A 22733-nucleotide genomic window follows, 5' to 3' on the forward strand; every position below is an offset into this window, starting at 1 on the left:
ACTCTATTAATACTTTTTGGTGTCGTGTGTTTAGTACCATGTTTTCCGGAGTATAATCTGCACCCAAGCCATAGTCCTCAAAAGTAAATTTTAGTTCAAAAACAAATATTTTCTTTAGATAGTTTGCATGTAAACACTCCCTTACAAATGCCTGTTTTATTTGCAAAATATTGTAAGCTTGTATCCTAAGGAAATTATTGTTAATATGCGGCTTTTTTCCTTGGTCTTCGCCATTGAAAATGGGAAATAAAGATTATTATTATACTTGTTAATATTATTATTAAAGGGATACTTCAACGAAATTTGAAATATTCCCGTCGTGTTCTAAAATAGGTTGCATATGATCCACAATATTCGTAAATGACAATCGCACGTTTGTATCTTGAGCCTGGTGGCTGTATTTTTCGTTATAAACGGCCCACTCTGGCAAGCACTCGGAGAAGGCCCAGCTTAGAGCACGTGACATCCAACGCAATCGTGACGTAGGTCGTCTCAGGACGAGCAAAGCTACGGCGAGGCTGATGTCGAGAGGATGGCCTAGTCACTCCAGCCACCGAAGCGGCTGCTTTTCTACGAATTTTGAGTGGCGGGTTAATCTTCTATAATCTTGTAGGGGGACAATAGCGACTTCTGTGACACACAAAAGGCATTCTCGGGAAGAGGGGAGTTCCTCCTTCCTCTCTTCTCTCGTTGTGGCCGGAGACGAGACAACCTTTGTCACTGGCTGTCAAGGTTCCTAGACGGGCATTACAAGCGAAACGTTAGCGACATCCACCAGGTGCTCTTTGCTAATCGTTTAATTCGTCTTAATATTCCGTTTCGTGACTTTTTTTAACAAGATATTGGTATGTTCGACGTGATGCTGCTCCTTTGAACACATATAGACAAAAAAAATGAGCGCAAAAATTTCGTTGTAGTATCCCTTTAATATAATCTGTGGTTCACGTGATTTCTCCCTTCTCTTCGTAACAAACAATCCTTCGAAAAGCAGATCCTTTTGATGAATAAAATTAAATTGTTTAAGCGTGTATAGTTTGTGGATTATAATAGTTTAGAACACACAATACATTAGGATTTCAAAGCGATGCCATTACTACCACCTGGGAGGGCAAAAGTTGGATTTACTGCGTCCTCGACGAGGCACTAACTGCCGTCCGTGGGGGCAGGTACGCGATGCTGGTGGGCTACCCACCCTTCGAGACGTCCACGCTGAGCGAAACATACCAGCGAATCATGCGCAACGCCTACACCATCCCGCCCTCGTTGTCCGAGCCCGCCCGGCAGCTCATCGCCGCCATGCTGCATCCAGACCCGGAGTCCCGGCCCAGCGTGGCACAGGTGCTGCAGCACCCCTTTTTCGCCGACGTCTCCGTGCCAGACCACCTGGCCACCAGAACCGTCGCAAGGTGCGTCCCCATTCAAGGTCACTTCTGGCCTCTACATTTTACAGAAAACCCCACCATAAAGACTTTCTTTTTTGTTCCAGGATAGGTCTTGTATGTTACAAAATAAACTTGCCCCAAAAAAAGAAAACATTTTGTGGTGCAATATTGTCGTGGATGGGAAGGTATCGACGGGCGTCAACCTGAATATAACGGTCAAATTGGCGAACTTGTGCCATAAACAAAAGAAAGAACGAGCGCCGAAAGCGGCAGCAGTGAGCTTCGAGGTGTTGGTGTGACAGCTGGCCGGCCTGAGAGTGTGAGCGTTGGAGCGAGTCGGCAGGGCCCTGCTGGGCTCCTTATCTACTACACTCAGACTCTCGAACATTCGGCCCAGAATGTTTGAGCGTCGAACACTCGGGAGACCGTCTCGACAAAGTTGCGTCGGCCTCCTTGTCTATTACACTTGGTATCTTGAACATTCTGATCGCACGTCGGATCATTTGGGGTAAGACGAGTAAATTTACGCAAATCTTCCAAAAGTACAAAGTAGCATTCGTCCAGGCACGTGGCAATATTACGGTGCCTGGAACATGTCTCTGACTGGTGTGTTTACCATGTCCTAAAGAGTGTCCCTTGATTTCCGTTTGATGACGTCATAAGAGTGTCACACTGTTGCCAGCCGCGATCCTGGCAGTGTCACGGCGGCAGCGGTGGACGTCGCCAACGCTTGTTCTGCCGCTCCTCGCTCTCTGGCTTGGCAGTCCACCAAAGCTTCAGCAGCCAGAATAATAATAATAATAATCTTTATTCATCTTATGAAGTGGAGACAAGATACAAAGACGGGTCTGTCGAAGCCAATAGGAGGCTTGAAGGACAGGACCCGGCAGTCAAGTGACGAAATGCAAAGAAAGAAAAAAAAACGTTCAGTAACAGATGCATTCTAACAATAATAACGAAGACCCATCATATGTTAAAAAACAACAAAAAAACAACATGATACTATACAGTATTACACATCAATACACGACGCCAGGATGTAGCAAAAGCATGCATGCAGCGGACCTAGATTGACATATTGGTTAGCAGCTTTTTCAGTTAATAATAATAATAATAATAATAATAATAATAATAATAATAATGATGATGATGATGATGATGATGATGATGATGATGATGATGATGATGATAATATATTATTATTATTATTATTATTATTATTATTATTATTTGCGAAACAAAAATGTGATCCTGGGTGGCGTGCAAGGCTGTGCAGGAAGGTTAGAACCTGTACGCAAGTGTGCGTGCCAGCCCACCTCCCAGGATTTGAATAAAAGGAAAAAAGGAGGGGAGATAAGATAAGAATTTTTTGAACGAGTCTCGCGACGCAAGTACCATTTATAAATTTATCAGAAAAATGACCCGCAACCTCGCTTTAACAACTCAAATCTAAAATATGTATCCAAAGTCAAAATAATTTGAGGAAAAACGTTCAGCCTTTCCACTCTCGTGAAGAAGGAAGACCAGCGGAGCTGTATTCAATACACTGCGGCAACGCGCACGGCCCAGTTTCCCGCTTCTTCTCGTCCGACACACACCGCCGATCGTGGATACGTCTCCGGCGACCCCGAGTCGGTCGCACACGGCACATGTTACGCCAAACGGGTAATCCACGAACTCCCTCCGGAACATCGCCTTCGCGCCCGGGAGCTGTTGAGCCGGCATGGAGTTCAGTCGTAGCCGGGCCCCGCGCTTGCACTTGGCCTCTGTGGCACGATGGTCGTCCGTGGCGTTGGCCCGCCGGCGCCCTTTACATCACTGGTTCTGTTCTCGGCAGCGGCTTTCCAGGCGAGCAATGTGCTCTTCTTTGGCAAGGGAATCTGAAGCGCTCGACACAGTGGAAGTCGAGGCGACAGCAGCTCTGCGGCGGTTACGGACCCATTCGCACTGCTGCGTACGTCGCCGCTCCTTCCACAGGCAGTCTTCTTTCCCCGAAAGGGCGCGCGGCCGACCTGTCCTAAGTCCAAACCGAAACTGATGAGAGTGTAGGAAACAGCGCGCAAAACTGACATCGACAAAAAAGAAACACACGTGACGAGCGCTGCGCTCGTTACGTGCTTCTTTTTTGTCGACGTCCTCGGGAACCTAGCCCTTAACAGCTCCGCTGTAAAAATTAAGTAAAAGAATGGTTTGCATCCCCACGACCTGTTGGGGCGCTGTCGAAAACGCATAGAGGACGTTTGTTTTTCGTATTTTCGTCTTCGATCTCAGCAGGGTGAATGCTACAATCCATTTCCTCTCACCCTGGAGTCAATAAAAGCTCTTAAAAGATTACAGGCCCAGCGTAGACTAGAGCCACCAAATAAGATACATTTAGAGCATCGGGGTTCTGTTTTCCAATATTCTTGGGTGCGCCACCATTTTGGTGTTCGGGGCACAGCGGGCTCAATTGGTGATCATTGCGGTTCGATAATGCGACTTTCTTAACTTAAGGTACAATGCCAGGAAGCTCGGGCGACGGCGTCTTGCTCTGTTGCCAACTGTTTTGAGTGGTTCCAAGGGACAAAATAGTGCTTCCTGCGGTTTAAGATAAAGTTTTGGATAACTGGCAACAATGATTTTAGGCACCAAGATGGCTGAAGTGTCGTTACCCTGAAGTGTAGCTTGCTTATACACAAACTCATGTTTACAAACAAACTGGAGCGCCCCTAGCGGACGCCACTGGCGCCGCGCATGCGCAATGGGGGTGTGGGCAAGAAGCTCGCCGTCGCCCATAAACAGTTTATTGAAATGCGATGTGTTCGGCGTCGGTGTGAGTCCCGCTGCTCTTTTTCGCGTTCGAATTGTTGATTCTACGTCTTCCTGGCAATGTCTGACTACTTGAGCAGTCTCAGCGAAATTACCGAGGCTCGTTACACCGCAAAACTTCGCGTAAATAATGTGACATGCGGCGATTCATTCCGCGTGGACGCTGCAGAATGTACACTAAAGCTTGATTTGCATGATGAGATTTCGTTTGCAATTTTCAGTCGCAACGTCGCTCGGGCTGCGTGAACTGTAGCTGAGATGGTCGACGTCGATACTGAAAATCGTAAGCAGAATCGGACCAAGTGAATCGGGCATAACAAGACGGTGATGGCTACTGGTAACAATGATCAACATCTCCTTGTATCTACTGTTTATATTGAGTCTGCTTACCAACCTTCAATCCTAAGTCTTTTGAGGCCTGCACTTACTTCTTATCACAAGTGCCGGGCCCATGTTTGGTCCACAGGCCGGTGTCGTCTAAAAGAGCAGACGACAAGCAGAAACGTTTTAAAGAGCAGACGACAGTTTGAACGATCAGGCGGCCGTTCGAACTTGAAGATGCACTGAACATAGTCCACAGGTGGTCCATACAACTTGACAGTTTTCCGGCAATCATGTTGGAACAAAACAAATAAATCTGATGACCACAAGTATCCGTGAATTCAACCCAAAGTGCTTCCCACCCAAGCAATTGTGGTCGGACGGCATCTGGTTTTCCATTTTCATGGCACATATTCACGCTCTCGGATGAACCGAGCACATGAAAACTGACCTTCAAACCTTCCTCAACTCTTTTGGTACAGCCTCAGTCGTGACGTTTTGACGAGAAGGCAGGTTTTCGTCTGGTTCCTTTCAAAACAACACAGGAATACATATCTTACACAGGGACTCCCAGCCCCAGATCGGAAGTGCACCCGACGCGCCACCACCGCGCCACGACGTAACAGAGATGAGATTGTGTATACCCTAGTGACAGGGGCACCCTTAACCGCAGTTATGCATGACTGAGATCGGACCTAACTACAGTTAAGGTTGTTCAACACGCATCCTAAACCGCAGTTATGCTCAAGTGTGATTGGCAATTACCTTCAACTATAGCTGGGTTATACGAGCACCCTTAACCTCAGTGAAGTCTGACCCCGGTCACACTTAACTGCGGTTAAGGGTGCCCGTAGGTGTCGGCAGTTCTGGCGTAGACTGTACACTTTGGGTGACGCACTGGGGGTCTCCGTCGCAGGTTGTCTCCGACCGAGGAGTGCGACGGAGCACACTCCCAGGAGACACTGAAGGTGACGGCACTGGTGTCCAAGCTCCAGGTGCAGCCGCAGCAGAAGAAGCCTTACACGCTGGACTCCAGCAATCACAAGGTGGGTGGACTCGGGTTCCAAATTACGACCCTAAACTTGGGAGAAACAAATCGAAAAATAAAAGAAATTTACCACCCCCTTCCCCCCTTTTCTTTTTTTGTTGTTGTTGTGGCAGAGGCAGAGAGAGGTAGTGCAGGAGTTGTTTTGTGTTGCTTTGTGGTAATGTTGTGCAGATGAACTTACTGTGCACTTTGTGCCTCGATGGCCTAAACATCGTTGTGCGTCGCTAGTGTCTCTGAAAAAGACTCTTGCCAAAGCGAGTGCTCAAGAGAAAGTAGAACATGAAGTATGCGTCTCTTGCGGCCGCACAGTCCAGCTTTGATCCTGCTATTTCACATCTCCCCGGTTCCTTCGAAGCATGTAATTGTTTTCTTCCCCCACCACCTCGGTGGCACCCAGGCAAAGCACCGGCCTACGGATCCCCGGGTGGCAGGTTTGAATCCCAGCTGAGGTTCCCGCAATTCAATAGATGCTTGTTGCGGAGACGGCACCATATAACCGAGCTTTTGATTGCGTGTCACAAGATCCCTGGGTGGTCCAAAATAATCCTCAGTCCTACGCTGGGACAAGCCAAAAGGCCTTCGTTTGTTTGGCACTTAAATCCCCTGAATTTGACTTCCTTTTTTCTTTTCCTTGCCTTCTGCACACTCTCCCACTATACCTATGTTCACTGCCTTGAGGCAACATCTCAAACTCACTTTTGTTCATTGCAGTTGGTTTGAAATTGATTGCTTCCACGCTTTCACCGGTGCTTTTTTATAGTGGGGAATTTTCGTGTGTGGCTCTTGTTTACAGGAAATGCATTATAGGATGAGCATTACAAAAAGTGCTTTACAGTATTCTGTATTACAGGCAGTGCTTTACAGGAAGTGCATTGCAGGATATTCATTACAGGAAGAAGTGGTTTACGGGAGCCTACATTACAGGAAGTACTTTCAGGAATTTCGATATCGGAGAACTCCTAGGAGCCTGTCATATACTCAAATTCTATGTTAACTGATCGGGAGTAGAGTAGATTTCTCACGAAGAACGGAAGGGGCACTTTGTTTAGCGAAGCAAAATAAGGCCTATCCGAGAAGACATAAGCCTTATTTTATTTGAAACCTGTTTTCGATCGCCGAGTGCAAAGGTAGCTGCAGATGCTGTCGGAACGGGAGTCCGCACCACAGCAATGCTACGGACCACTAACGGCAAATGGCCGAACGGCATTGCTCAATTCGCACTCATAGTTTCTTGCACTGTGCGGCTGCCACTCCCATGCTCCACGTGGCTTACTGGGTGGGACTTTCGTTGAAAGCAAAATCTGTCAAATGTTGTGTTCAGAGTCTAGCGCAGACTGTAACAGTGTGTGTTGCCCATGTGCAGCCTCAAGCCAAACCTGCGGACGCCGCACCTGCCTCCAAGGCAGAGCCAACGCCTACCAAGACAATGCACGGGGGGCTCATGATGACCCTCAGTCGTGTCCTCTGCCCTGAAAAACGTAAGTAAACTTTCTTCTCAGAGTTTACCGGGTATTATTAATATAGATTTACATCATCATATTTTGTCAGTTCTTGCTGTCGAATCCCAGTTAGAAACTACGAGACAAGAAAAACTTACGAGGGGAATTAGCTAAGCTTAGTTGGTTATTCATGAGGTAAGACGTGCTCATGTAACTAAGAAGATAATTTTTAAGATGAATGAGTGAGCTAGTTGGTTAAACTTGCTTCCTCTGCTCAACCATGCTGTGCATGTTTGGATTACAAAGAAACAAGTCTTACATAAAGTGTGTAAAGGCTATCTTTTTTTTTATTTTTTATATTGCTTCCTTCTATATCTTTTTCTAATGTTTGTAGAAGCCTGTTGAGGTTGAAGCACTTGGAGCAAAAACTTTCTCTGTAGAACCCAGGAGTTCTGGGCTCAGTCCCCACCCCTAAAGGCCCGTTCACACTCTTGCGACCTCTTAAACCTGGGTTCCTTAAAACTTCTTAAACCAGAAAACACACTGGCGCCATCTATTGGGAAGCACTGTAAACTCGGCGGTCCGGCATATTTTTTTTTATTTCTCGCGCATTATCCTTTCTTTCTTGGCTCGAAAAACTTTTGTCAATGTTATAAACGAGCCTTTCTATGGGTATTTATTTATTTATTTATTTATTTATTCATTCCCTCAGGGCCCGAAGGCATTATAGAGGGGAGTGGACACACACATCTAATTGCACACAAAGACAAACAGTAATTAGGCGGGTAAGCATAAAAATCCAAAAACAGAACATTGTTAAAACAAAAAAACACTGTCAACCAAAATCCAAAAAATATTCGCAAAGTGCAGCTTTGAATCCGGCATTCTCGGCTATGCTGGCAACAGGTGCGGGAAGGCGATTCCAGTCCAGTGATGTCATGGGTATGAAAGACTGATGAAAGCTTGAGGTGCGACACTGAGGGATGCCAACTTTATTTTCATGGTCGAAACGTGATGAGACGTATGATGGTTGTGTTAACTGATGCTGACGAAGATTTGCATTGTGGTGGTAAATTTTATGAAATAAACATAGACGAGATATTTTTCTACGTAGGGAGAGGTCAGACAAGTTTAGGGTAGTTTTCATTGCTGTTACGCTAGATGTGCGATGATAGTTATGCAGTATGAAACGAACAGAACGGTTTTGAGCAGCTTCTAATGATAATGCAAGCGTTACACCGGGGTCCCAGATAGCGGAAGAATACTCAAGTTTGCTGCGGACCAATGATTTGTAAAGAAGTAGTTTTAAGGACAGCGGGGCAAGAGAGAAGTTCCTTTTTAGAAAGCCCAACATGCGGTTAGCGTTTTTAATTATATACTCAATATGAATGTTCCATGAGAGGTTGTTAGTGATATGAACACCAAGATATTTAAATGAGGACACGGATTCCAGCTCAACAGTTCTTATATGGTACGAGGGACAGGTGTTATTTTGACGTGATACTCTCATGGATTTGCACTTGTTAATATTGAGTTCCATTTGCCATTTATCACACCAACGAGAAATATTGTCAAGGTCAGACTGGAGTGCAAGAACGTCAAAATCGTTAGTTACTTCAGAATAGATGACACAATCGTCTGCGAAGAGACCAACTGAGGATGAGATATGCGAAGGAAGGTCATTGATATATATTAAAAACAAAAGAGGGCCGAGTACTGAACCCTGGGGGACACCAGAAGTCACAGGAGAGGGGTGCGAGTTAATGCCATTAACATGAACAAATTGAGAACGGTTAGTTAAAAAGGCGTTGATCCAAGTCAAAACATGAGAGTCAATGTTCAGCTTACTGAGTTTATACAAAAGGAGCCTATGTGAAACCTTGTCAAATGCCTTAGAGAGATCTAAAAAAATGCAGTCAACCTGAGATGAACGATCGAGGCAAGCGTGAAGGTTATGCGTAAGTGTTAATAGCTGAGTTTCGCATGAGAACAGTTTTCTAAAGCCATGTTGAGCAGGAGAAAAGAATGTATGGGAATTAAGAAAATTAACGAGATGCGAATAGATTATGTGCTCTAAAATTTTGCAAGGGACACTTGTTAAGGCAATTAACACATTTGACCTCGGAAATCCCGCAAAACCTTCGCTCTTGTGAAATGCAGTTCCAGGGTCACTGCATAGATGGCGCCACCATGCCAGTGTGTTCCCTCATTCTAAAAACATTTAACAAGTTTTAAGAGATCTCGTCTCTCTCAGTCGTACTCGGTCGCAAGAGTGTGAACGGGCCTTAACTGTTTTGATCTGGATGGGCATTGTACCGGTCTGTGGTCATATTGCATGATGCACGTTAAAGACCCCCAGGCTAGCAGTCGTAGTGCACTGGCAAAATTTCTTGTCTACAAATTGACACCAGACGGCTATTGCAACTGACTAACTTCTTACTGTCTAAACATACACAGCACAATTACAGCCTGTTTGCATTCTGTATATGTATTTCATCTTTTCTTTTTCTTTTTGTTAGGGGGGAAATTCGGTGTTGAATGCACTGTCGCTCCTGCATTGTCGGTGTCTATTTTCGGTGTCGGACAGAAAGTTGTCATTTATGGGGGCTTACACTGCTTATACTGAAGAAAGGGTAACCTAATGAAATAACATCACAATTTGATTTTTACATAAGTAAAACGAATGTACAGAATCCACCAAACGATTGCTTCTAATGCATGACCAAACTTTGTTTCAAATATTTATCAGTGAATTCTTTTGTTATTTTGGGGTTTTAATAGTAACCTCTTTTCATTAGCTTTCGTCCCGTGTCGTTATAACTTGATGCTACGATGTGGCATCAAAGGGCAAAATGAGCGACAGCCATGCGGGTGCACAATTCCAAAACCGAAACTAGATCTTTGCAAGTTTAGGCACTCCCTAAGAGATGGCGCAACCGAGCTTGCAAGCATGCCCTCTGGCTTTAATGCCTTATCTGACAGCGTACTCCAATACCTCAATTTGTTTTCTTTAACGCTACAATTTTTCAATTTTTCTTTCTCTTTTAGATTTTTCTTTGAACTTCTTTCTTTTTCTCTATTTTTTTATCCTGATTGTTTTTTCTTATTTTTTTTCTCTAGTCTCATTTCCCGTCCTGTTCTTTTTTATAGCTTCTCATAAAATGTATGTATGTAAAAATGGATTTTCTTGGTTTCTTTGCTTTGACAGCAGCATTCTTCTTCCTTTTGTATCACTAAAAATCTCCAGGTTCATTTTAACATTAAAAAAACGCCAAGTAGCGCTTTGTCCTGTCCTGTCCCGTTCTTCTACTTGTCCGTGTCTTTTGCACTCTTGTCCTCTATAATGCTTTACCAACTAGCCCAGCAGCTAATTCGGATACAATTCAAAGGATTGCAGTGTCCCTCAATTTGCACCGTCGTTCGAGTGAGCTGCGCAGCGATATCTCTGGGAGCACCACGTTTGGTTCCATCTTCAGGGCCCCCAGCCGTCCCTCCGCAGTCGTCGACTTTTTAAAGCCCCCGACTCGGCTACGAAAGAGCACTGCACCCGCTCAGTATGTTTAAAGGTTGCGGCGAGCTATCGAGGCAAAAGATGGTTTGCCACAGGAAAAATAGGGAGGGTAGCGATGCAGAGGAAATGGTTTTGTTGACTTCTGATAGATGGCACCACAAAGACTTGTGTATTTCGAATTACGTCACACCATGGTTTAATGACCGCCTCATGCAACTGCAGATCGGGACAAAATGTTTTCTTTTTTCCTCTGCGTTGTGCGGCAGCATTGCAGCATCTCGGAGGAAGATGTCGCATTTTCTCTCGCTTGTGTTGATCGATAAATAATTTAAAAAATACAAGCTGCAAATTCTTTCGACGTTAAAATCGTTGCACTGCCCCTTTAAGCTAAGAGTGCAGTCGGAGGTACAGACCCGCCACACTAAAGAACCGCCTCCTTTTGATCGCCTAACCCCTCTCTCTTTACGTGAGCACGGGTGGGAGCGTGACCACGTGGCGAAGGATAGACGTGCGATTGGTTTGATGTGCACGTAGCTCCCACCGCACTGTTGGCTTAGAGGTGAATGGAATACAGTTTTAACAAACAGAATGCTGAGAGTGTGGACAACACGAACATGACCTGGCCTCATTCGATCTCTCTGACCTATCCGGACGATGGTCAAATATTTCATTTGTTCTAAATGGACAGGGAAACCCAGAATGTTTGCCAGCCCCTCAGATTTGTAGATGTGGCTGGAGTTTGACTGAGTGGCTCACGCTGCACGCTGTGTTGCAGGCTCAAGAACCAAGTCTAGTCCCACCCTTGTCCTCCACAAGCTGCTGCTGGCTTGCCTCGAAGATACTCCCTCCTGTAAGTTTGGCTTCCACTATGCACATTCGCAAGTACAGTCTCTGGGCGCTGCTCATATTGCGGCTGGTGTGTGTAGGTCGTCTGGCAGTTGAGCCTGTATGGATGGATGGATGGATTGACGGCTGTACCTTTTATAACGGGCAGTAGCTTGCACCACCTTGCTTGAAGATCAGAAACACACGATTCCTTCCCTCGTCCTACCGAAAGGATGAGCGCTAAAGGCTGTACTTAGCTTGTGCCATCTGGCCTAGAAACCAAAGTATGATTTTTCCACCCTGCCAAGTTTTTTCCCCTTTTTCTTTTTGTAACTCGTTGAGGAATGCCCCATTGCCAAATTGGTGCCCTAATCAAGCGTTTTCCACCCACGATAGAAATTTTGAACGTGTATATGTTTTCATAGAATAAATCGCAGACTTAAGTGTCCATACAAGTGTCTAATACTTGTGCCACACGGGCAACTCAAATGCCTTTTACAACGAATGACATTTGTGTGATCAACGAACCAGCTCGCAATCTGTCGAGAGTGGAATGCGCCACGCCCGGAGTGTCGCATGCTGATTGGCCGTCCACTCAAATGTCCTTCGTTGTAAATGGCATTCGAGTTGCCCGTGTGGCACGGGTATTAATTCGTAGCATAAAGGGGGGGAAATTACTAACATTTCACGAGGAGCTATACAGCAAGGAGTTCATCTGCCTGCGCACCTCGTCCGTTTATTTACCTCCCAAATGCTCCCACATGCATTTGTTTTTCTCTTGACCTTAACCAATGTTGGCACGAGCTTGGCTACCTCGTCACTGGGCGTTAGCTACGCATTCTTTATGTTGCCCTTCTATAGGCTCTGGCTTGCAAAAGATGAATTTTAGAACACTTGCTCACCGTATACCTTCTTTCACTATGGTTCTTGAGCTATAAGTAATTATGAAAACTGATTTATGTCGTCACACCCTAATGACCTAAAGGGAAATCAAGCTGCGAATTCAGATATTTCTACAAGTGTTTGTGGCGTTAGGAATGCGGAGGCCTGTAGCTAGGCAGTGTTTCGAATCGAGCAAACACAGGTAGTTCTTGCAGTCAGGTCATTGTGGATCATTTTCCATCTGACTGGACATTCAAATAAGTGAGAGTGGATGTGCTGTAGGTTCTTGAAATAGATGAAAAGTTTTTCTTCCTCATAGTTGAGCATGTGTTGTGGTCCGATGTCTATCTGCCAAAGTTTAAACGGTGAGGTGCCAATTTTGCATGCTAGCCTATGTTTACAGTGGGGTAGAAAATACAATTTCCTCACTAGTTTTCAAGCAGTTCTTTTATTTAGTGTGGAACTAATGCAAAGCTTTCAATAATGGATTGACTAATGAAGAAATCATCTTGGGTCACCTTAAAACGAGAAACAAACTTACCAAAAAAGTTGGCCACCTCTTGCGGACCGCAGAAGTGGCGGAATTTTGAAAGCTGTCAAAAACAAAAATATTGACCATTTAAAGAAACGCTGACACCCCTCAAAAAATTGTTTTTAATTTTTTGCTAGGTAATTTAATTTGGTGTCAAAACACTTGAGCCGCAAATTGAGTTCTGGGTGGTTCGGCTCTCATATGTCATGTACAAATAAAAACCTTGGCGAGCAGAAATACCCTGTCAGTGTACCTTTAAAAACAAATTTATACTAATCTGTACAGACAACATGATTTTCTTTATTCTTGCATGGGATTACTAGAAACCACTACAAAAAATGAAGCTACGATGAATACTTTAGCATTTGCACATGCATATACATGTTAGGGCAACATAAAAATGATGTCAGTCTAGTTTGCAGGTGTTTAATTAGTCTCTCATTAATAATGGGCTCGCTGGACGATGGTGGAGTGCTTAATTACATTGTCCAAACCGCCGCCGCATTGCAGATGCCACCGAGAACCCCGTAGCCCTTCCAGGGGTGACGGTCCCTTTTGTAACCAAGTGGATCGACTACTCCAACAAATATGGCTTCGGCTTCCAGCTGTCCGACCACAGCGTGGGCGTCCTCTTCAACGACACCACTCGGTTTGGTCTCTCAGCCGATCGCACGTGAGTCGTCATCCGTTGAAAAAACAATTCCCTTAAAACTTTTCCACGGATCAAAGGTATTGTTCAGACGAAGCATGACATGCTATGATAGCAAAGTGTCCCAGTGATGCCAGAATAATTTCATTTCATTTCATTTATTTTACCTCAAAGGTTACATGAAGGTGAAAGCAAGAAAGTTGCAGAAGTCGTGATATATACATTCATTTTAACAAAATGACAACTAGTGATAGGTGTTGCAATGTATACATACGTGTATACAATACTGGTAACGAGTGACCCGTCAATGCTCGAAATCTATTGATGTCAAATAATACAGAATGTGGAACGCTCAAGGTAAATACCTAGATACTTGTCACGACTCGGGGCATCAACAAAAACAGTTACGTATTCAAAATACGAAAGCCATCGAGGAAATAGCAAGTTAACAAATAAACTCTGCGCAACTTAGTTTAAACAATATAGGGTCTGGAAAAGTGACAACACTTGTGATTTAATTGGTTTGGCTTTGCACAAATGATCAACCCTGACAATCTGTGCAAAAGAACACATAATTGAAAATAAATGGGAATTATATCGCGAAGAAAGGACAAAATTTTGAATGCACCCCAACGGGAATGGAACCCCCGATCCCACGATTATGAGCCCAACACACTGTTACTGCAGCAAAGGGGCAGTGGTGGCCACGAATGCCGGCGTTGGCGTTTGCGTCCGCGCAGTGAGTAGAGACAGTGGCAGCTATCTTTGCGCCTACCCGCTAATCATTCCAACCAGAGCCCGGTACTCCGACTTTCCCGCATGCTCTCATCTCCTCTTTCTCGGTTCCTCTTTGTGCAATCAAAAATGATAAAAAGAAAAAAAAAAAAGAAAACTGCAAAGTTTGCCACAAGCTTTAAAGATTGCCGCAAAAGTGAATTTTGTGTCTATCGAGTATCCATAGCATCGAGATAACTTTTTTCTGCAGTTTCTTAAATTGCACAGATCTTTTTAGTAAGCTCTCAACAGCTGGGAATGTGATCCTCCCAATTGCAACTGCACCACCTAAAAAGACGAAAGCAGTGTTTCTGCTGCACACGAAAGACGCTATTCTCTCTACACAGTTTCTGAAGGTTTCCTCAGAGATAGTTAGTCGACGATCACTTCCTTACGCCAAATTTGAGCCTATAAGTACTAGTACGAGAGGAAAAATTTTATATTTATTGATAGCTTGTTCACGCGCCAGTTGTTTAGAAGTTAGCTTTGTCGTGCTGCAAGGACGTGATATCATGCTCAAAGCAGAACGCGCGTGGGTTTAGTCGCACAGTCTTCGATCACGAAGGCATGCTTGTGTCCGAGGTCGGTGATCCTCAGTCTCGGCCAATCACAACTCGACGTTGCAGGCGCATCGAGTACCACGACACCTCGGGGAAACTCACGGTGCACGATGCTTTGGCACTGCCAACCTTCCTCCAGGAGAGGTACTCTCTGCTCAAGTATTTTGCTCACTACATGGACGAAAACCTCACTGAGGTGAGTATATGGACTCCATACCCATTGGTTGTCGCCCCTAAGTTGCCGGACCAATCAGCTACCTCGTTGCCTGATCCCGCTTTTTGTGTGTGGCTATGGGTGGGATGGCGAAAGACGGTTATGACTGGTCCAGTGAGCACATAACCGCACCGTCAGCTTAGGGGTGAACTAAGTCTAGTAATAATCCAGGAATGCTTAAAGCACTTAGTACAGTGCACACCAAGTGATCAAATGGAAACCTAAGCGGAAGATTTTTGTTCTATCTTCTTTGCTTAAACTATGGGGGTGATGAAATGCCTGGTTACTTTAGCTGGAGTTGCTTCTTGAATAGAAGACTGGGGTATGAGGGGTTGTATCCCTCAATTAATGGCTTTTTTACAAAATTTAAGAATTCTTGCATTTGAGTTTGGAGAACAGTGACATGCCATTCATTAGAAAAGATAAACAAAATTTGGCATGTTTGATTTTTGGGAAATGGTCAATTTCTTTGTTAGAGCTGTATATCCATTGAGTCATTGACAATTCCCATATATATACCGGGTGTTCGTTTTTAATTCGAACAGATTTATTTAAAAATATACGTAAAAGATGCACTGATACGGTTTGCGCAGGTGAGTTATACGGCCAGGGGGACATATTATAGGGGGCTAAGCGTAACAATCATTTGGCTAATTAATTAATATTTGTTAATTAACTTTTTAATTAATGAAAATAGACATATGGTTCCAATTAGAAACTTGCACAGCGTCACCGAAAACCACTAAATCAGTCATTTTCAGAAAGACTTTGAGCGCGTGAGAAGCGTAGTAGTGCACTAAAGTTACCACTCGTGGAGCATGTACAAAGCTAGCGGTTGCGGTAAGGCGCCCGCGCGATTTTTCCGTCTCTTATCTAGCCCCAGCCTTGTATCTGCTCCACGAGCCGTAACTTTAGTGCACTACTACGCTTTTCACGCGCTCAAAGTCTTTCTGAAAATGACTGATTTAGTGGTTTTCGGTGACGCTGTGCAAGTTTCTAATTGGAACCATATGTCTATTTTCATTAATTAAAAAGTTAATTAACAAATTTTAATTAATTAGCCAACTGATCGTTACGATTAGCCCCCTATAAAATGTCCCCCTGGCCATATAACTCACCTGCACAAACCATATCATTCCATCTTTTACGGATTTTTTAAAATAAATCTGTTCGAATTAAAAACGAACACCCGGTATATCCCATTTTTTCAGCTCTGGAGTTAACATCTTTGTTTTTTTCTGTCTGACCTGTTGGATTTTTATTGTGCCCTTAGAAAGAAAAATTGGTCAAAATACCAACCATGCATGATGTACAATCACAATTACTCTTAAATGAAGCGTTGGAATGTTAATGTGGAGCAACATTAAAGCATAAGAGCACTCGGGCATATTTATATCCATCAAAGGTAATGCTTAAACGTAAGGAAGACAAAAACGTTGACGTTGGTGCAAAAGAATGCCAAATACATAGAAAAAAAAAACACAATTCGCCAAAAATAGATTTAACATTTCCTGCAGTTAAGATATATGATTGTAACTACGTTGCAGCCACTGAAGATTCCCAGACTGACAGGACCAATTACAGCCAGCGTTTCGAAATATTGAGCCCTTCTGACAAAAGTTTTCAACTACAGACATTTTACCAGACTAAAAATTGTAAGGAAAGATGGTGCAGCACTATTTTTCTCTTTCTGTGTGTCGGACACTCGCTAGCTAGCTAGCTAGCTTCACGTTTGAACCAAATATAACACTGTTAATTCCATATACTATGTCACGCTTTGCACGAGTGCCATGGCGCACGTCACTAATGCAAAGGCGTAGTTGACTCCTCACCCGACTGTTTACAAACGAGCAGTGGCCGCTCGTCCTGTTCTGTCAACAGGGAGGTGACGTGGTCCAGCCCACCGATGCTGCCAAGAAGAAGAAATGCATTCCATTCATGAAGCGCTGGGTGCGCACAGCCCACGCCATAGTCATGCAGCTGAGCTGCACCACCTTGCAGGTGAGATAACGTGCTCGTCCAGGTCCGGCCATCCCCTAGTGGCTCCGCCCCCGTCCCCCTCCGGCTTCTGGTGGCTGTTCGGGGTAGCAGATAGCGCTGGCAGTTTTGTTGACCTCGGATAGATGGTGCCACTAAAACTCTGTATAATAAAAGTTATGTCAATCATACCAGGTTTTTGACGCATTTATATTTTTTGTTGGAACGACAAGATTTATAGAAAAGTTACCTTTTATCGAGCAGGTACTTGCACGACTTGCCACTTTTTGACAAGTCCACCTTTGACGTCACGCCGTGTGGTTCTCATGGCCACCACTCGCGGCTGCAGGCCGGGAAATATTTTAATTTTTGCCTCGCGATTACGCCGCGAAATTGCAACCTTTCGAAGGAAGGAGATGCGTTTTCTGTCCTTTGTGACAAGGTAAACAACGTCAAAAGTAGTAGATGCAAATTCTTTCAACGTCAAGATCCTTGCATTGAACTTGTGGCGCCATCTCCCGATAGGTGCAGCGAGCGGACGACTCACCCTGTTGCTGAGCCTAGATTGTAGAGAGGGTCCATCTGAAACCACGGGGAGCATTTGCAATTTAACGGCGGAGATCGGTCGCAAAGACGCATGCTCTTTGGTTTCGCGTGGCAAGGAGGAAAGCGGGCGGAAAGGCGGAGATGCTTGCGGACGACCAACGGGTTCGTCACCTCCTCGCAGCTCGTGTTGCCAATGGGCCCATAAATCACATGACCCCGATTGAGCGGTTGGAAAGTCTCTGTAATGTAGGCTCTCTAGCGTCGGCAACTCAGTCGTATGCGAAGGGGCTAACCGTGGACTTTGGCAAGTTTTTTGGTCTCATTTATAACAGCGAGAGAACTACGCCTTGGAATTTGGCACGGTAATACTGACCTGCTCGGTGCAGGCACTGATTTTTGCGGCTCGTTTTACGGCAAAAGGTTTGCTCGAGACACCTTATATTTTATAACCTTGTTGCATTGTTCTTTTGCCATAAGGCTTGAAAGGATTCTGAAAATGTTATAAGTGACCATTTTCATAGTTCATGTGCAGATTTTATTCCACAAGTACTTTAGAACCCCAAATCTGGTTCAGGACCAGAAGCATTCATTTGCACTTGGTCACTATGGCTGCCCAGCAGATGGCACTATGTTGTTATCTCGACAAAAGCATAATCTCGTTGAAAGTCATTAGTGCAAAGAATATGTGGCTATCAAAAATTGGAAAAAAGCAAGTCCTTAAAGGGGAACTCCGCTTCATTTTTGATATGTAGAAAACTATGCAGCCCTCTTCAATATCATATAGGAAGACCACATGCAAAATAATACAATCTAATTCCGTCTATATATCTAGTAAACTGGCCAGCAAACTTTCAAATGAGCCAAGTCGCCGAAATCTACCAACTCTAGCGTGCGACGTGAGGCGCAATCATCAGCGCAGTCAATGCCACAGAGTTGGAGCAACCAACATTGAGCCATTACGTCAGAGGCATGTCTACGTCATTCTCACATTTTGTTTGTTTTTTAGTTTACTTCTCAGAGCGAAATTGAACGATGACGTTATGAGTTTCTCCTTCCGGTTTTGGCTCAATGGTGTCCACGTGATCACCGTAACACGGATGCTGTAGTTTGCGCTGTTCTGCACGCTCCTCGGAGCTGAGAGCTGGGAGCAGTCTGTTTCATCTCGCCACTGCTGTAGCTTGAGGAGACGTTTTGTTTTTGATACAAGCGCAGGCTGCATCTCTGATGCCTAGCTGCGATGAATGTCCAAAGATCCATAGGCTCATGGTGTTGTGTTAATTGCTGCCCGCTCGAATTATCATGATGTAATACGCCAAAAAACAAGGACGAAAACGAAGGGAGAACTGGACAGGACGCGGCGTCCTGTCCAGTTCTTCCTTCGTTTTCGTCCTTGTTTTTTTTTGGCGTATTACACCATGATGCAAAACCAACTAGCCATTATTTTCGAATTATCAGTTGACCAGCCCGGGAAGTGTCTTTCACAAGTTTACACACAATGTTGTAGCAAACTACATTGGCAAAAATTGCGGAGCAGACAACACTTGTGCTTTGCTTTACGTTCGCCCGCTATCGAATAGAAGATCACGTAACCTTTGAGACTGTGACGACCCCCGTAGGGGAGGCACTGACACGCTGTGGTGGGCCCACGCTGAGGTGAGGAGGGACGAGGCGAAAACAATATTTACTGTTTAGTAATGATAGGAGTCGGTGCTGGGGCCGCCCGCAGCTCACTGACTGTCATGGCGTTCTGAAGGGGTGGGTCCCGGGCTGTTCGTCACTGTGCTGGTGCGTGGGCGAGTTGGCTCCGGGGCTCACAGGGTACAGGGGCTTGGAGCGCTGACACTAGCGGGTGGCCTTGCGATTGAGGCAATCCAGGCTTCTCAGGGCTCGGAGGGTTTGGGGGTTTGGGGAGTTGACGCCAGTGAGTGGCCTTTGTGTTTCTCTGGTCAGGCTCACAGGGTTCTGGGGCTTGAAGCGCTGGCACTAGCAAATGGCCTTGCGGTTGAAGCGATTCGGGCTTCTCAAGGCTCAGGGGCCTAGGGCGCTGACGCCAGCGGGAGGCCTTTTCGTTGTGTTTCTCTGGTGCATTGTTTCCTGCGTTCTCTCCAGCGCGCTCCCTGGCACTTTTTTTGCCGCGTCTTCCCGCTCGGACTCGCTTCCCATGATGCCCGACCCATCCCAACTTGTTCGCATGTCCGGTTTCTCCACTCTTCCGGCCGTCGCTGCTTGCGCCATTCGAAGTGGCCTGCTCGCGTCTTGTGTCCTGTGCCTTGCCCTCACGAACGTCACAGGACCACGTGGTTCGATGTGACGTGGCCATGACTCTGACGACACAAGACCAACGTTGCCTGACGCACCCGAAGTTTCGGTTTCGGTATCTGCTGATGTTTAAATTAAGATTACACAAATAATATTCCACATTTCGCAAATCCGAACATGTAGGGCTGTTTAGTAGTGGTTTGGGAAATGGAATCACATATAAGCCTAAAATTTTTTTAAATTGAGCGGAGTTGCCCTTTAAATAATACAAACTTTTTTTTTCTTCTATGTATTTAACTTTAGTTGAAGTTTTGCATCTATACATACTGCTGTTCACCTTCCGAAATAAGTTCCCACCTGCTGTGTATGTTGTCCTTTTGCATCATTTTAATGTGGAATCAGGGGCGGATTTAAAGGGGGGGTCTGGATGTCCTGACCCCCCTCTTGATTTCTGCATGTGTAAAATTTAGGGCGTAAAATGAAGGAGTCGGGGAGGGGTTCCTAAACATATAGTACGCTGACCAACACCTGACCCCCCCTCAGCAAATTCCTGCATCTGCCCCTGTGTGGAATGCAATTAAATGAAATAAAAGTTGGAATTTGTCTTGCATTGCTGTTCTCATAGGTTTACAGTGCGGATAACAGTGCAGTAGCTTTTAACGGTGTTAGCGGCTAAATTTAGTTGGCTAACATCCTGCTAAATTTCTCAGTATGCCACTGTGGTTCACACGAATGGTGTCGTTATGGGTTGTAGAGTCATGTTACCCCATGATGTGCATCAGGCCCCGTTAGGTCACGTGACATTGTGGTGTCACAAGTTACAGTGCAAAGTTGCAATGTCACGTGTCGTCACGGTGTCAACATTAGATTTACTAGCGTTGGATGTCAAGTTGTAGTGAAACATGCCTTCGCATCATGTGACCGCTTTGCATGACATCAGCTCGGACAACGTCACTATATCGCGTGACGTCGTGCGATAATCAACGTTACTAGATTAGCTCAGGTACGGGACTGCCCACAGACGCCGCTTGCATGAGCGGTACTCCCTCTTTTCCCCACGGCTCACCTCCCGTCGTTCGACATGCAACCGTTTCTGGGGGATGGCTGCTATGGTAACTGCAGTGTATTCTATGGAATATTATGTTTCGAAGCACAGCGTCTAGATGGTACTAACCGTACGCTATAGAACACACAGTTTTGAAACGAAAATCTAGATGGCGCTTCAAACGATGGGATGTGTATGGCACGGGGGTGAGGAGGGGGGTACACCCCTCTGCAGGAGTTCCACAACTGAGGTAATCTAGTACGTTGGCTAGTAACTCGAATATCATATAACACCAACTCGATGCTGTGACGTCAAGTGACATCACGCTGCCCGGATTGGAATATATAGTGCTAATGCATTTTTTTTATATGGAATGCCTGTTCAGTAGATGAAAGGAGCACCTTAATTTTTTCATGGTCAACCGATACACAGTTTTCTAGCTTCCCATATTTCGGACTCTAAAGCCTTCTTTTTTTCGTTCTCTTCCACAATGCAGGTGAACTTCTTCAAGGACCATACCAAGCTGGTGATCAACGCGGACCGCCACCAGCGCCCTGTTCTCCTCTACATCGACGAAGAGCGCCGTGCAGCCGCGTACGCCCTCGCAGACGTCGCGCGTGACGGCTGCGACGACTCGCTTCGCGGTCGCCTGCAGTTTGCACTGTCTGCCCTCGGAGAGTTTGTCGAAGTGGAGCTGAAGGAAGGCGCCTGACGTGTCAACTTGTCGTCTGCCATGTTGGCTCGTCATCTGCAACTTCGGCACGTCGTCTGCAATGGCGCTAGTCCACAAACGTGCGCGCCAACTGAAGAAAAGTCGTCGTCTCCTCAGAGACGAAGCACATCGAGGTTCCGAGATTTGTTTTGGAACGTTGCAAACTGTTTCGAACGTGCTCAAGACCATCGGACATTTCTTCGAGGAGAACGCGGATGCGAGACGTCGAGCTGTTGACGAACGATTTGCGCGTGTTTAGGAAGTGGCTGCCGTAGACCGGCGCAACTTTTTTTTGTTAAGCCATTGCATTTTCTCCCGAGATAATCTAACTCAAATGCTATATATAGTATATATATATATATATATATATACAAATGTTAAAGGTTGGGCAGCGTGACAGTGCATCTTTGCGCGTGCCTAGACTGTTGACTGCCTCGCTTATCTGGGAATTCTGACTTGCAGCAAGCGAAAACCGTCGGCAACGCACAGAGAGACAGGTTCTCCTCGGGAAGGGCATCGCGGCAAGCCATTGCGCCTCATCCTGCGTTACATTCAGCGTCGTTTTATTTATGCTCGCGAAATGATCTCTCGTAGTTACAGTGCGAAGCAGCTAGACATGCACCTGAAGTCTGTTTGTGATCCGACCCGCACATCGACTCTGATTTTTTGTGCGAGGAAAGTCAGACGCTCGAAACTGCATAATACTAGGTTGGACGAGACTAGCCAATCATGCGACACTTGCCGTTAGAAACAGTGCCCAGCTATTGGTTCGTTGTGCAGTTACTCAACGTGCTGCCGTCAACCAAAAGACCTCGCTTCACCGAGCCGTAGCCCCTCGTGTAGCTAACTCATACAACCTCACAGGCTCACTTCCCCACATCACACGCTCAGTTCCAAGACACCTTTTGTACGGATTTTTTTTTGTTTGTTTTCCGCGAATCGCATCACTGACTCTCGGTACGCACGTTGTGCGGGGCATTATGCAAATGCTAATCTTGTACATACATGCTTTTGTTTACAACTTTCGCACTGCCATTTTAGAGCGAACCTTCCGATAATTAATTGTTTTACTAGTTTTCTCTTTTTTGCGTTTCTGCGTAATCCAAATGAACTGGACGTCGCGTCGAGGCTCGCCCGCAGCAGACGTCGAAACTTTGTCGCGCTCCCATGCCGAAGGAAAAAGAAGTCAGCCTACCAAAGACAGGATGCCAAACCCCAAGCACGTTTTCTGCCAATTACTTCAGTTACT

The 22733-nt window shown here is 45.4% G+C and overlaps 1 protein-coding gene across 1 annotated transcript in view; it reads left to right on the forward strand.

The window, feature by feature from the left end:
* The window catches only part of LOC120848549 (serine/threonine-protein kinase PLK2), a gene marked incomplete at its 5' end in the record, with an annotated part of 66749 nt that extends 44342 nt beyond the window's left edge, over positions 1 to 22407 (forward strand). The window contains 8 exons of the mRNA XM_042287959.1: positions 1167 to 1406; positions 5428 to 5557; positions 6923 to 7037; positions 11285 to 11359; positions 13259 to 13421; positions 14798 to 14927; positions 16827 to 16946; positions 21269 to 22407. Coding sequence (XP_042143893.1) covers positions 1167 to 1406; positions 5428 to 5557; positions 6923 to 7037; positions 11285 to 11359; positions 13259 to 13421; positions 14798 to 14927; positions 16827 to 16946; positions 21269 to 21484 — 1189 coding nt within the window. The remainder of the gene's footprint in view (positions 1 to 1166; positions 1407 to 5427; positions 5558 to 6922; positions 7038 to 11284; positions 11360 to 13258; positions 13422 to 14797; positions 14928 to 16826; positions 16947 to 21268) is intronic.
* Positions 22408 to 22733: the final 326 nt, after the last annotated feature.

Source organism: Ixodes scapularis, unplaced genomic scaffold (genome assembly GCF_016920785.2).
Source record: "Ixodes scapularis isolate PalLabHiFi unplaced genomic scaffold, ASM1692078v2 ptg000658l_1__unscaffolded, whole genome shotgun sequence".
NCBI classification, from domain to species: domain Eukaryota; kingdom Metazoa; phylum Arthropoda; class Arachnida; order Ixodida; family Ixodidae; genus Ixodes; species Ixodes scapularis.